This window comes from Pecten maximus, chromosome 1 (genome assembly GCF_902652985.1).
Source record: "Pecten maximus chromosome 1, xPecMax1.1, whole genome shotgun sequence".
NCBI classification, from domain to species: domain Eukaryota; kingdom Metazoa; phylum Mollusca; class Bivalvia; order Pectinida; family Pectinidae; genus Pecten; species Pecten maximus.
In genome coordinates this window covers 49774092-49786761 of record NC_047015.1, presented here as the reverse complement: position 1 = coordinate 49786761, position 12670 = coordinate 49774092, and the positions used below count along the sequence as shown (strand labels likewise).

General features: G+C 36.0%; 2 protein-coding genes across 2 annotated transcripts; both read right to left on the bottom strand.

Annotated features, from left to right (window-relative positions):
• Nucleotides 1–4444: 4444 nt before the first annotated feature.
• On the bottom strand, nucleotides 4445–10684 carry LOC117336936 (cholinesterase-like). The gene is made up of 3 exons (XM_033897754.1): nucleotides 9902–10684; nucleotides 5349–9288; nucleotides 4445–4646 (listed from the first exon to the last, which is right to left on the bottom strand). Exons 2-3 carry the CDS (start codon nucleotides 6878–6880, stop codon nucleotides 4604–4606), a joined length of 1575 nt encoding a protein of 524 aa, XP_033753645.1. The 5' UTR covers nucleotides 6881–9288; nucleotides 9902–10684; the 3' UTR covers nucleotides 4445–4603.
• Nucleotides 9898–10683, bottom strand: LOC117316180 (neuroligin-4, Y-linked-like). Its single transcript, XM_033870731.1, has one exon. It carries the CDS (start codon nucleotides 10681–10683, stop codon nucleotides 9898–9900), a length of 786 nt encoding a protein of 261 aa, XP_033726622.1.
• Nucleotides 10685–12670: the final 1986 nt, after the last annotated feature.

Here is a 12670-nt window from a genome sequence, read left to right as displayed (position 1 = left end):
ATGCTTTTAATTATCACATTTCAAAACCTTCTATATTTCTCATCTTTGAATCACAATAGAACGTAGAAATTTTCAATTATTTTAATCGGAAACATATGAAATTTAAGTAAATTAATTCTGAGAAACTCACGTGAAGGTGCGCGTATATTGTTAAAATTATATTATCTACACAACTCAGGGATGTACATATAGATTTGGTCTATATATGTCCCTGATTAAACTTAAAAGTGTACATCACACAACCAACTCCTTGAATGCTTGTCCTATGATATCAACAATAAATAAGAAAAAAAAAGTTAAAATAAAATGCCATCCTATTTTTAAATTGGGATATTTTTATACTGAATGTTTTCGTGCTATTATGATACGCAGAAAAAAGTCTGCGGTATTTCCATACATTTTTAGAATCTCATTAGCCGATATAGAAGAATTAGGAGATAAAAAAGATGACAGCCATGTCGTCATTAAAAAGAAATAGTTGTGTGGATATAGACTAACTCAGTTTGGTCTACAGAAGTGATCAGTTATGTTGTTGTTGTTTTGGTTTGCCCCCCCCCCCCCCCCCCCCCCTCCTTTCTTTCACGGTATCTCATTGTTCTGCCTGTTTGCAATGTTTATAAATGTGTGTATTGTACTGATGAGCTGATCGATTTACTTAAAGTTATAAAACTGAGCTCTGAATAAAATAATATTTAATTCTTTCTTCGTTTTCTTTTTCTTTCTTTCTTATGTTAAAAAATGGGAAATGCCTCAATTTTTCTATCTGATTCTGAGATAATGTGCAAAATAGATTAATATTTGAGCATACACTTATTTTCCAGCATTAATGAAGAGATTTTAGTTTTAGTTATGCACAAAAGGTTGTCTCTATAATGAAATAATATTCATACAAGATTTGGGAAACAATGTATCATGATGATTATTCATAGCCATGCTATTTTATGCAAAATATCTATATCAATATATCATCAATTACTTATCAATTACTGATTTGGCAAACAGACCGCGATTAAATATACACAAAGCTCTCATAATACATTAAAAAAAAAAAAAAAAAAAATACAAAAAGGAAACAATATAATCAGTTCACTTATTGGCAGTACTATAGCATAAAAACAGCAGCAAAAAGAAAAGAACAGAAAAATGAAAGACATTTTTAAAAAATCACAGGATTTTAACCCCATGCCACTTAATGTTATTTGGTATATCCGGTCATGTTGGAATTCTAGAAAGGTTTGGTTTGGTTGAGTTTGTATTTTGTATCTTTTAACGTACTATCAACAGCCAAAGTCAGTTGAGGATGGCCTCCCTTGTGTGCGAAATAGGTAATTAAAGTGTGCGTTGAGTGTGCTTGTTTCGGGAGGCTGCGGTAAACATGTGGTAACGTTCGTGTAAACGCAGAGAAATGATGCCAACTTTATATTATTCTAGCTCACTGAATCATGCTACCGAAGAAGAAACAATAGTTAGGAGACTCCATCTTGTCACATTATACTCCCTAAAATACTACGTAAGCGTTGTGCAGGAGAATATGCTACAATTTTGATAGACACTGATATATGTCTCGGCCAGGGAAAGGGACACAAAGCCTTCCTCTCCAGAACGAACGCTCAACAAAAAACCAAAATTAAAACAATGTCAACGGAGACAATATTTAGTGGCCTCCTATGAATCACTTTTTCTCAACCTGCAAGCAGTATTGGAAAAGAGAATGTTGATAAGGTTACTTAGACAGTACGATATATGACCCCAGTCCGACTTTATGAACCACGTCAATCGGATATATACCATATAGAAAACAATGGCACTGGCATAATGTTCAAAATCAGACGCTCACCTCCATCTTTGCTTAAAATATCTTACAGCTAGATTTGTATTACAAGCGTGATGATTTCATGTTAATTTTCCATTGCATGATAGTAACATCTATGATCACCCAACTCCTGTGTTTAAATAGAACAGTTACAATCGATTCAATTGATGAATTTATTTCCAATATCACGAATTCTGTGACGCGACAGATGCCGACTGCTGACAAAAAAAAGCACAGAGTCTCGAATTTTGTAGATTGAAGGAGATAACGAGACATTTTTTTTAGATCGGCGGCATGATCTGGCATACTTGCCAACTTTTTAAAATTCTCATGGGGGAGAAAGTGCGTGAGCGACATTTTTGACCGGAAAACACATTTCACGCGCGACACAGATAGCAAACAAAAACTAAGGGGGAGATAATTTGCTATTGGAAAATAAATTCCTTGCATGATCACTTAAGCTTCCTTCCCTCACTGAAAAAAAGGGTGAAAAAAAAACTTATTTCAAACTTGGCCAATGATCTTTTTTATTTAAGTTTGGAAAGATAATTATATAAGCAACAAATTACAAAAAATAGCTGCAAAATTACATCATTTTTAATTATTTCTGGAAATTATTTAACTCACTGTTCACTCTAAATAAAAGTATTTACTTAGATATGTTATGAAAAGTATGTTGTAAGATAGATGTCAGTCAATTAAATGCAAATTATCACAATGATATCACTTTCTATCAAGCTTTCTCTCTGGCAGTAAACTTCAAAAGAAAATACCTAAAATGTCACGATAAATATCTAGAGTACAATATAATATCTGAATGAAATTTCAAATGTTTCTTTGGATTACAACAAAGACAATAATACAAAAAAAATAAAAAGGGCTGTACCAGCAGTTGTAATCACTATAGGCTTACAACTCAGTGCTTTGTAGGTGGGGACTGATACTTAAAATCAAAGTTTTAACATGACAGTATTTAGTTTAAGAAAGTGAATATTTGTGGACATGTTTTTGTCGTTCAAAATGTGAATTGGGAAAGTTTCTGCCAAAATAAGTCTCTGCTAATTGACACTAAGTATGCTGATGATACGGTGATTGAAACGACGTTACCTACCGGCAACCAGGCCTTCGGTCTATATGGTCGTTATTGTGAATTTATTTCCTTGTGCTAATTATCTGAAGATCAGCCAATGTTTAAATGTAGTTAACATTTCAATAAGTAATCTGTCACATTCGATACTCCGTTGATAACATTGCCAGTGTTGTTTTCACTTTTTCTGTCCGAGATATACTGTCGAGTAGAGGTCGTTTATGCGCTTGACATCAAAGGCAGTATACGAAGCCATTTACAAGCGTTTAATCAACCATGACTGACCTGCTACAAAACCATCACCACGCGTCCTCAGCTTAATTGGTTTTAATTAATTGTTTATTTATCGGGGTATTGTCACCCTTGCAGTCAGTGAAGTGTCAGAATTTCGTTACGGTCTGTGAGCAGGTCAGTTAACTGACCAATGGCCCACACATATGTCTTTCACCAGCCAGCAAGCGTTACCTGTCATAGGCCTAAGTGAATCTAACAAGATGAATAGGGGCTCCATACGGGGTTATCAAGACATATTCTCCAAAATCGGGAGAATACACTATGTTTTATCTATACGATCGGGAGACGGGACAGGGAGTCTGGAATCGGGAAATTCCCGACTAAATCGGGAAAGTTGGCAAGTATGATCTGGTTTTTAAATCAATGTACGTGTGTATGATTTTCTTGTGCTAAAACCCGGCTTTGACCTAGATTTGTAAGATGTTTACCCTCCCGGAACGTCTCGTCTTTTCTCCATGTACATTTTCAAGGATTTCCATGCAAATCTGTATTGTGTTCGTAATTTGTCGATTTCGAGTCAATATTACATTTCTTTCTTTCTTTCTTTCTTTCTTTCTTTCTTTCTTCAGTCCTAAGTTGTGCGATACGAATTCACACGTGATTGGTGCTTGTTGATGTAGTGTATGACTAGTGGTTCCGTTGTCAGTGCCCTAATTATCATTTAAGAGGATGTGGTATTCATGGACTTAACGAGATCTGAACGGCGGATGTCGTGGATGAAACATAATACCCTTCCTCTTCCGGAACACCTGGTCTTATTCTCATTTAAGTTTTTTCAAAGGCATTTTTTTTCCAAAACTAGATAGATTTTAAGTGAGATCACTGACAATTGTTTTACTTTATAAAATGACAGCAACAATTAAAATTAAGTATTTTTCAAATACATGATAGTAATTTATATATATATGTTTGTTGAAAGTAACGTGTATTTTAACAATGGACAATAGCAACACGTTTAATTGGCATTTTTATAATACTACTTTAATAATTCAGTATAAATTTACATAATTTTTATATGTATTTATAACGTAGGCTACACCAAATTGTGTCTCCATCATATTCATAAAACTCATAAAATGATAAAAGTAAATAAAACAAACTGTCAAATGCAAACAATATTTTGCAATACGTACTATTTATAGACACGGAATGGTATTTTGAGATCGTATCAAAGCGACAAATTGTAATATAGGTGCTCCATTGTACGCCATCATACCCCTTCTAAAATAAGGACAAGGAAAGCGTGGAAATACTCATTATTATTGCATGTATAGCTTATTTATTGTATGTTTCATGTAGCATTTCAGAAAATTGGCACTTTCTCCGTCCAAAACGAAACTCTATCAGCAAAGATGTGTTCCTTGACAGATATTGTGTCATCCAAGTTGAGGTACATTCGATTGATTCCGTCATAATATCGGCCAAATCGTAGAACCACCAGCAGAAGGTTTTCTGAAAATCATGATTACTAATTATACAGCAGAAATGGTGTAATCTTGTTGCATTTAATTAACGCCATTTAGCCAACGTAACTTCTCTCTGATTTGTTGATAGAAAAAGGCAAAACAAAAATATGATTATATAAATTTAACTATTATTTCATTTCATATTGATGTAAGGTGTTCCAGTTCCGAATATTTATATTTGCCTTTGTGTATGTACATGGGAAACGAATTAATATAAGCTCTAAGCTTGTTTTCCCATCCCATAAAAATATTTGTATATGTATTGACTATTTTGAGTAATGAATAAATATTGTTCAATCTAAACAAAAATAGTGTACAGTGAAGTTCTCAAAGTTTGGTTTATTTTGTTTAACGTCCTATTAACAGCTAAGGTCATTTAAGGACGGCCTCCCGTGCGTGCGACATGCATGCGTGTGGTGAGTGCGTATGTGTGTTTTGAGAGGCTGCGGTATGTTTATGTTAAGTCTCCTTGTGATAGGCCGGAAGTTTTGCCGATTTATAGTGCTACCTCACTGAAGCATACTGCCGAAGACAGGCGCTTGACAAAAAATGAAAAAATAATAAATAAACTAATGAATGGGTTGAGTATTTGTGTCAAGACCAAGTGTTTAGTGGTACAGATATTTACAGATGTAACGAGTAATATGACACAAGGCTAGGTTTGGCCCGTAAAAAATCAGAATCTTACCCAGTTTTAGCAAAATTGGCCCAAGATTGTTGCATATGCGTAGATAGATCCAAATCTTCATCAGAGACGTGAATTCGCTGTGCCAGTTGCTGAATCCCAAAGAGAAACACGTTATCCGACGCGTGGGGTGTTCCCACAAACCACTGTGGATATGGACCATTTCCCTTCATGGCAGGATTGCGTCGGTTGAAAATATACTGGAATGTATTGGTTTCGTTGTTTCCATTAGAATGGACATCGAGAGCTATTACAGATGGGACCACGAAAAAAGCGTCACCAAATAGATCTCCCATTTTGTTTCCTTCCTCCCCAAGATCATTGTCTTTATATTTGTCACATATTTCTTTTTCAATCGTTTTGTTCTTAACAATATTTTTGAAGAATGCGCTAACAGCTGCAGGAGCCAAGACGTCACACACAACATAATTTGGGACTCCCATTTCCGGGTCGAAATGGAAAATCTGCGAGAAATTACGAAGATATTTGTTAATGAGAATTGAGCCTTCTTTGTTAACGTTTCCCGCCATGAAGTCTAGAGACCGGAAGAATTTGTATGCTTCCGATGATTTGTTCTTCAGGAGGGCCGATGGAACATCCGGTAGCAGATCCCTGTCGACAACAGGAGAAATAACAGGCCCAAACGTAAATGGCGCTACTGAGACAGGGGCCGAGGCGTTTATTTGGGCTTTGAGGAGTTCTTCAACGGTTTTGGTTTTCAAGCATTTTAAAAACATCGGCGAGTTTGTATAATTGAAATGACACCCGATTCGTTCCCCAAACGAACCAGTGAATATCAAAGGCTGATGAACAATGCTGACGAAAGAGGGCGCTGCGCCACTTTGAGCAATAGCTCTGTGGAATAATCCTTTATTTTGGGGAATAATTGATTGAATTCCAACACTAAACCCACCGGCAGATTCACCAAATATTGTCACGGAATCCGAATCGCCTCCGAAAGCTTTGATATTAGATTTTATCCACTTCAGTGCTAACTGCTGATCCCAGAGGCCATTGTTGCCAGGTAAAACAGTGTTATTGGTACTGAGGAAGCCAAAGACCCCCAAACGATAATTTATTGTAACGACCACCACGTCACCACGTAAAGCGAGATATGATCCATCAAACATGGCGGCGTCCCCTTTGATGTACCCTCCACCGTGTATCCAAACCATAACCGTCCTTCTACCAACCGTGCTCACAGGAACGTAGACATTTAATGACAAACAATCTTCGGAAATGCTCTGGTTTTTACCCTTGGGGACATCTTGAATACATGCTGGACCATAGGCCGTTGCGTTACGGATGCCGGTCCAAGAGCCATATTCGACTGGCTTTGCGAACTGAAGTTCACCTATAGGCGGTTTTGCGTATGGGATATTCCTGAACTGGTAAACGGTCGAGCCATTTGCTAAAGTCACGAGCCCTTGCAGTTGTCCAGAGGCAGTCGCGATGACTTTCGTGTTTTGTCCGGTAATTTTAACCACCAGAACCGTAAAAACCAAGACTGTATATACCACACCTTGTCGCATCATTAATTAATGCTGGAAAACAAATAAAGATATACATATATGTAAACGAATGATAAATAAATAAATAAATATATGATAAATAAATAGTGCTTAATCCACATCGGTTTTCATCTTGCTAAATCAGGAGTTTTGGTCTTGGATATTCTCATTAACTTACTATTCCTATTCCAGACTATTCAAATTCAAAACACTATCAAACTAGATACAATTGGCTACGTGTCATAGAATTATCTCCCTTGGCAGCATTGTAATTTCTTCAAAGCACTACATTTCTTGTGACGTATAAATGCGTCATCGAAACTTGACGGAAAATGTGTCACCAGGTCCCGGTTTCTTTCTTACCTTAACATTTTCCACGGGAGAGCATAACATAATTTAAGGAAAGCTCGCTAACTTTCATCCTAAATCCGATATTAATGCATTCCTATGTCAGTTTTAAAGTTAAGAAACGCTTATAAAACCGATTCCAGTTCCAGGACATTTACAATCAGAATCAAAGTTATTTTTGTAGTTATATTTTTACTAGATTTCGCGGTTGTTTTGTAACTCATAAGATATCATTTCAAGTATCTGTGTTAATGCAGCAGTTGTATATCTAAAAGCGGGAAAGTGAATGATGTCCTACTTACCTAGCTGGTGTTTAACGTCCAAATTTACCTGATATAACGTGGTTCTTATCTCTCACCAGAAAGTGCGACATTGACCGTAAAGTGTCTGATTAAGGACCTTTAAGATACCACAGTACAGTAACAGAGGAACGTTCTCTTACACACCGTGTGCATTTCATTTTACAAATGTATCGAAGTTTAAAGATCAAAATTAAAACTATGACAAAGTCTTATGACATTGTCATTTATGTTATACATTATACCAAGTCAAATTGTCTTGGTGTTTAGCTAGCACCTATTCATAACTACTGTATATATATACTGTAAACACATTAATTTTGGCGTACTCAAATTTTATCGTATCCCCAAAATAATTGAAATCCAAACAGATTAAAACAATGATGAATTAGTGCAGTAATGATAGTTCCCATATAAAACAATATAAGAAAATCAGCGCAATAATAATTAAGTGCAGGTACGGCTTTCAACGAAAAAAACGTTAAAATTATATTACCTCTAAAATATGCACGTTTACAGAATGTCAGCGAGTCCTGTCTGTGTATCAGTTTATCAGTGTATTTGCCACCTGCTTATTTCTAACATCTGCCAATAAACTATCGCATGTCTGTTGTTACCACCTGTATATTCTAGTTATTACCACATATATATAGTTACCATAGCTACCATCTGTTTAGTGTTACTATAACTACCACTGTCTAGAACTACCATAACTACCAAAACCTTACAACCCGTCTATTTACCAAAGCTACCAATCGTCTATAGTTAAACATAGTTACCACGCATCTTTATCTATCATAAATATTTCATATGGATGTACATTTAACTACCAACTTTACCACCAGTGTATAGTTACTGCGCATGTATTCCAAGACCTGTGCATAGTTACGACTAGTCCATAGTTACTGTAGCTAAAACACTTCAAAACTATAGCTACTGCTAGTCTAAAGTAGTTATAGCTACCGCCAGTCCTTAGTAACCATAGTGATAATAGTCTATATTCACCATAGCTACTACCAGTCTAAAGTAACCGCAGCCACTACCAATATGTAGTAACCATAGCGATAATTTGCCAATAGTAACCATAGCAACTACCAATCTGTACTAACCACAGCGATCACTGTCTATTGTAACCATGACTATTACCAGTCTAAATAACTACAGCCACTATTAATCTCTAGTGACCATAGCGATTATTTGTCAATAGCAACCATAGCAACTACAAATCTGTAGTAACCATAGCGATCACAGTGTGTTGTAATCAAGGCTACTACCAATTTAAATAACCACAACCACTATTAATCTCTAGTGACCATAGCGATCATTTGTATCTAGTAACCATAGCAACTACCATTCAGAAGTAACCATAGCCACTACCGGTCTGTAGTAACCATAGATACTTCCGTAGCCCCCGTATGTCTATATCTACCAAAACTTACACCTGTTGCTAAAAATGCTGTATCTACTATATACCACACAAAACTAAACTACCATGATACAATTGTACCTACAGTACTAATCTATAATTTATGTTGAATGATGAAATTAAACAATAGTTATACGTTGTATAAATTTATATCTCCAACATTTCACAGCAAGCAACCATCTTACAGCTCCTGGTGATGACACGACGCCATGATGATTTCGGGAACCTCTAACATCCAGAACGAGACTCTGTCTCGGAAAACATGTGTAGAAGAGGATGGCTTGTAGCTTATGTTATAAAAGTGTCTGTCACTGTCGTTGAAGGTATGCCAGTCGGGAAATGTTCCGTCGTTTGGGTTTCTGAAACATAACGGATGATTTTTAAAGTGCGACAGAATTCTTAAGAATTTTAGAAAAGGTCAGTAGAATGATATCACATTTTCCAAACCAATTATATATTTCTCGTTTTAAGATTTTACATCAAGCAAAAAGTGTTATTAAAAATATCAACTGGCGCATAGCAAATTAATTTGTTGAAACGTCTCGAAATAATCGTCATTTATATATATTTATGTGTACATGTACATACTTTTGTATAAACCTTGAACTCATATGTGGATAACTCAAAAATAAATTATGACATATTTACAATATTTAATTGTCGTTCCTGGCTTCAAAGGTGCAAAGGTTACACAATCGCGATGCAATGGGGCTCGAAATTTACGTAAATGGGGAACGTACTTTCTACCGAATTTTTCGAATACACAGCGAAACCAAATTTGACATATCAATAGATCTGGTCATATAACTACATCTGCGTTGAATGATATGAAATTTCTGTCCAACGTAAAATTTCAAAAATATCCAAAGCTGTGTGGCAGACAACTTTCGTCTTACATGAAGAATACCGAAGAATATTCATTGATGTTTGAACCATAAGATATATACAAACCTTGCAGAAATAAATTCTCACCCGTATTTTGCGAAGTTAGTCCAAAATGTTATAATCTTCTTAGATAGTGTTAAATCTTCTATACCATTCAAAACGTTGTTGGGTTCATGGATCCCTTGGAACAGGAGTGGTTTTTCGGCCGTGTGAGGGGTGCCATGGAACCATTCAGGTAATGTTGAGTCCATCTTGGAAGTATAATGTCGTGAAAATATGTATTGGTAGCTAGACGTCATTGAATTTTCCTTGGAGTGTGCACCAAGCCATTTGACAACAGGAATGATGAACAAGACATCCCCGTATAAATCAAGCATTTTACTTGCACGCGAACGGTCATCATTTCCATGATACTTATGACAAATTGCTTGCTCTAGAACCCGTTTATGCAAACAATTTGGAAACAAATCTTTTACTAAACCAGGGATCAAGAATTCACACACAATTTCTGCTGGAAAGCCACCCGCAGGGCTAATATTGAACATTTCCGACAACATTCCAGAGAAAATGTCGTAGAACATGGATCCCTCCTTGTCTGTCCCGCCTGCGAGAAAATCTACAGATCGGAAAAGCTGGAATGAGGCAGACGTTTTGTCATTTAGTAATTCCTCGGGATGATGTGTAAAGAGATCGTCATCCACCACTGCCCCAAACATCAGTTCATAGCGTGCCCTGTCCCTCCGATGCCACGACATAGCCTCTTGAGCTGCCAAGATGTCGTCTGCTGAGGTTTTGTTTATACAATGCACCAATAGTTTTGTGTCAACTACTTCGGTGCCATTCCCACAGGCCAATATTTTGCCGAGCATATTTACATAATACAAGGTTCATACACGAAGGCAAGGTATGAATTCGCAATTCCACACTGGGCAATAACCCTGTGGAACAAGTTCTTGTTACGAGGGATGAGAGAGTGTAAAGAAACACTAGCTCCACCCGAGGATGTTCCGAATAAAGTAATTGAGTTAGGATTTCCCCCGAATGATGATATGTTGTCTTTGATCCACTGTAGAGCAAGGTGCTGATCCCAGAGTCCTAGGTTTCCGGGAAGGTCCTCGTTACCTGTACTGAGGAAACCTAACACTCCTAGACGATAGTTTATTGTCACCACAATCACGTCTCCATATAAGGCAAGTTTTGTTCCGTTGTACAAAGAACCTTGACTACTATAAAAACCTCCCCCGTGAATCCACACCATTACACTTTTCCTCTTACTGTACGATATTTCCATAGGGACATATATATTTAATGTTAAACAATCTTCAGAGACTTCCATATTCGGTAATAACGATATAGAGTCAGAAATCTTCTGTATGCATGCCGGCCCAAAACCGGTGGCATCTAATGTGCCATTCCAAGGTCCACGTGCTTTAGGTTTTCGGAAACGGAATTTTCCGATTGGAGGCTGTGCAAACGGAATTCCTCTGAATTCTAATATTTTTTCATTATCAACCCTTGTTGTAACACCCCTTATAGATCCTAGGGATGTTTGAACGACGGGAAGAGTAAGACTTTTCGCTAACGTTGCTGTCGTGGAAACAATCATTATCACCAGCAGTCCTGCGCACATCTGTAGATTTAATTCATTTTCAAATATTTGTTGCTATGTTGGAGATAAGAAACCAAGACGCGAATTCGATATTTAAAAGGTTATAATGTCTTTATGACTTCTGTCATGGAAAAAATTATTTGGTTGAATAAATAACACCTCAATTGAAATGAATCCAGATTCCGTAAGAGCTGATTGCTAATAAACTAATGAGCATGATATATGTTAGAATTTTATTAATATTTTACGTTTAACAGTTTTAATTCTTGTAGCAAATGATGAAGTGGAATTATTTATAAAATAACTTCACTTTTAACATCCACATGTTTGAATTAGTAAAATAGAAAAAAACGATACCTCTGTTATCCATTATATTTACATATTACGTATATGGTAGTGTTGGGATGATTAATGCTTTTATCTGTATAATTTAATATAATACCGTACTCTCTGGCATATGCATTTATTTCAAGATACCTTTGATATCCATTATATTTACTTGTTACGTGTATGACAGCATGCATCCCTTAAGATATGTTGATGCTTGTTCGTCGTACATAATTTTGACATTATGAATTAATGACACTCTATACCAACAAATAAACCTGTACCAATAGGTGTACAGGACATATGTTTATAGTTTTTAACCGTTTAGCAGTTAGGAAGATCAATAAAATATCAAGTTTACCTTTCCTCGTTTCGTCGTTTCAAATTCGATTATCGTAGCATTCCGTGTTACCGTACAGGTAGCGGGAAACACAGCTGTGAGATTATATGTGCATTACTATCTAAATAATGATACGGCACGCCGGTATCTAATACTGAGATATCTATTGTTATCAGTTCTTATGGTTATCTGACCAAGCTAGATAAACGGATATCGTTGCGCCCATTTTGCCAATTGACAGTATTGGTTTGATAGCCATCAATATTCAGCGAAAATTTTATAAGAGAAGATGTTTCATCAACAAAAACTTCTTTCCCGATTTTTTTATGGAACATGTCTTTTAATTATTTTTTAATGAAAAAAATTGTTGATAATGTATCATAACTCATAGTACTTTCTAAACCATTACTGTAAGATTAAAAGTTGTAACAATATCAAAAAATGTATCAGAAAAAAAAAATAATCATAAAGTTTTGCTGCATAAATTATGCTGTTGATATACAAGAACATATATATATTTCTTCAGTAACCATCCTGTTCTGTCATTTTGTCATAGCTTATACTATGATGGTTACCTTGT

Excerpts from the sequence above, each read along its gene's own strand:
- LOC117336936 (XM_033897754.1), bottom strand. The coding sequence starts at position 6,880 with ATGATGCGACAAGGTGTGGTATATACAGTCTTGGTTTTTACGGTTCTG. Across the intron at positions 4,647-5,348 it reads GCCAATTTTGCTAAAACTGG|AAAACCTTCTGCTGGTGGTT; the intron begins GTAAGATTCTGA and ends CATGATTTTCAG.
- LOC117316180 (XM_033870731.1), bottom strand. The coding sequence starts at position 10,683 with ATGCTCGGCAAAATATTGGCCTGTGGGAATGGCACCGAAGTAGTTGAC.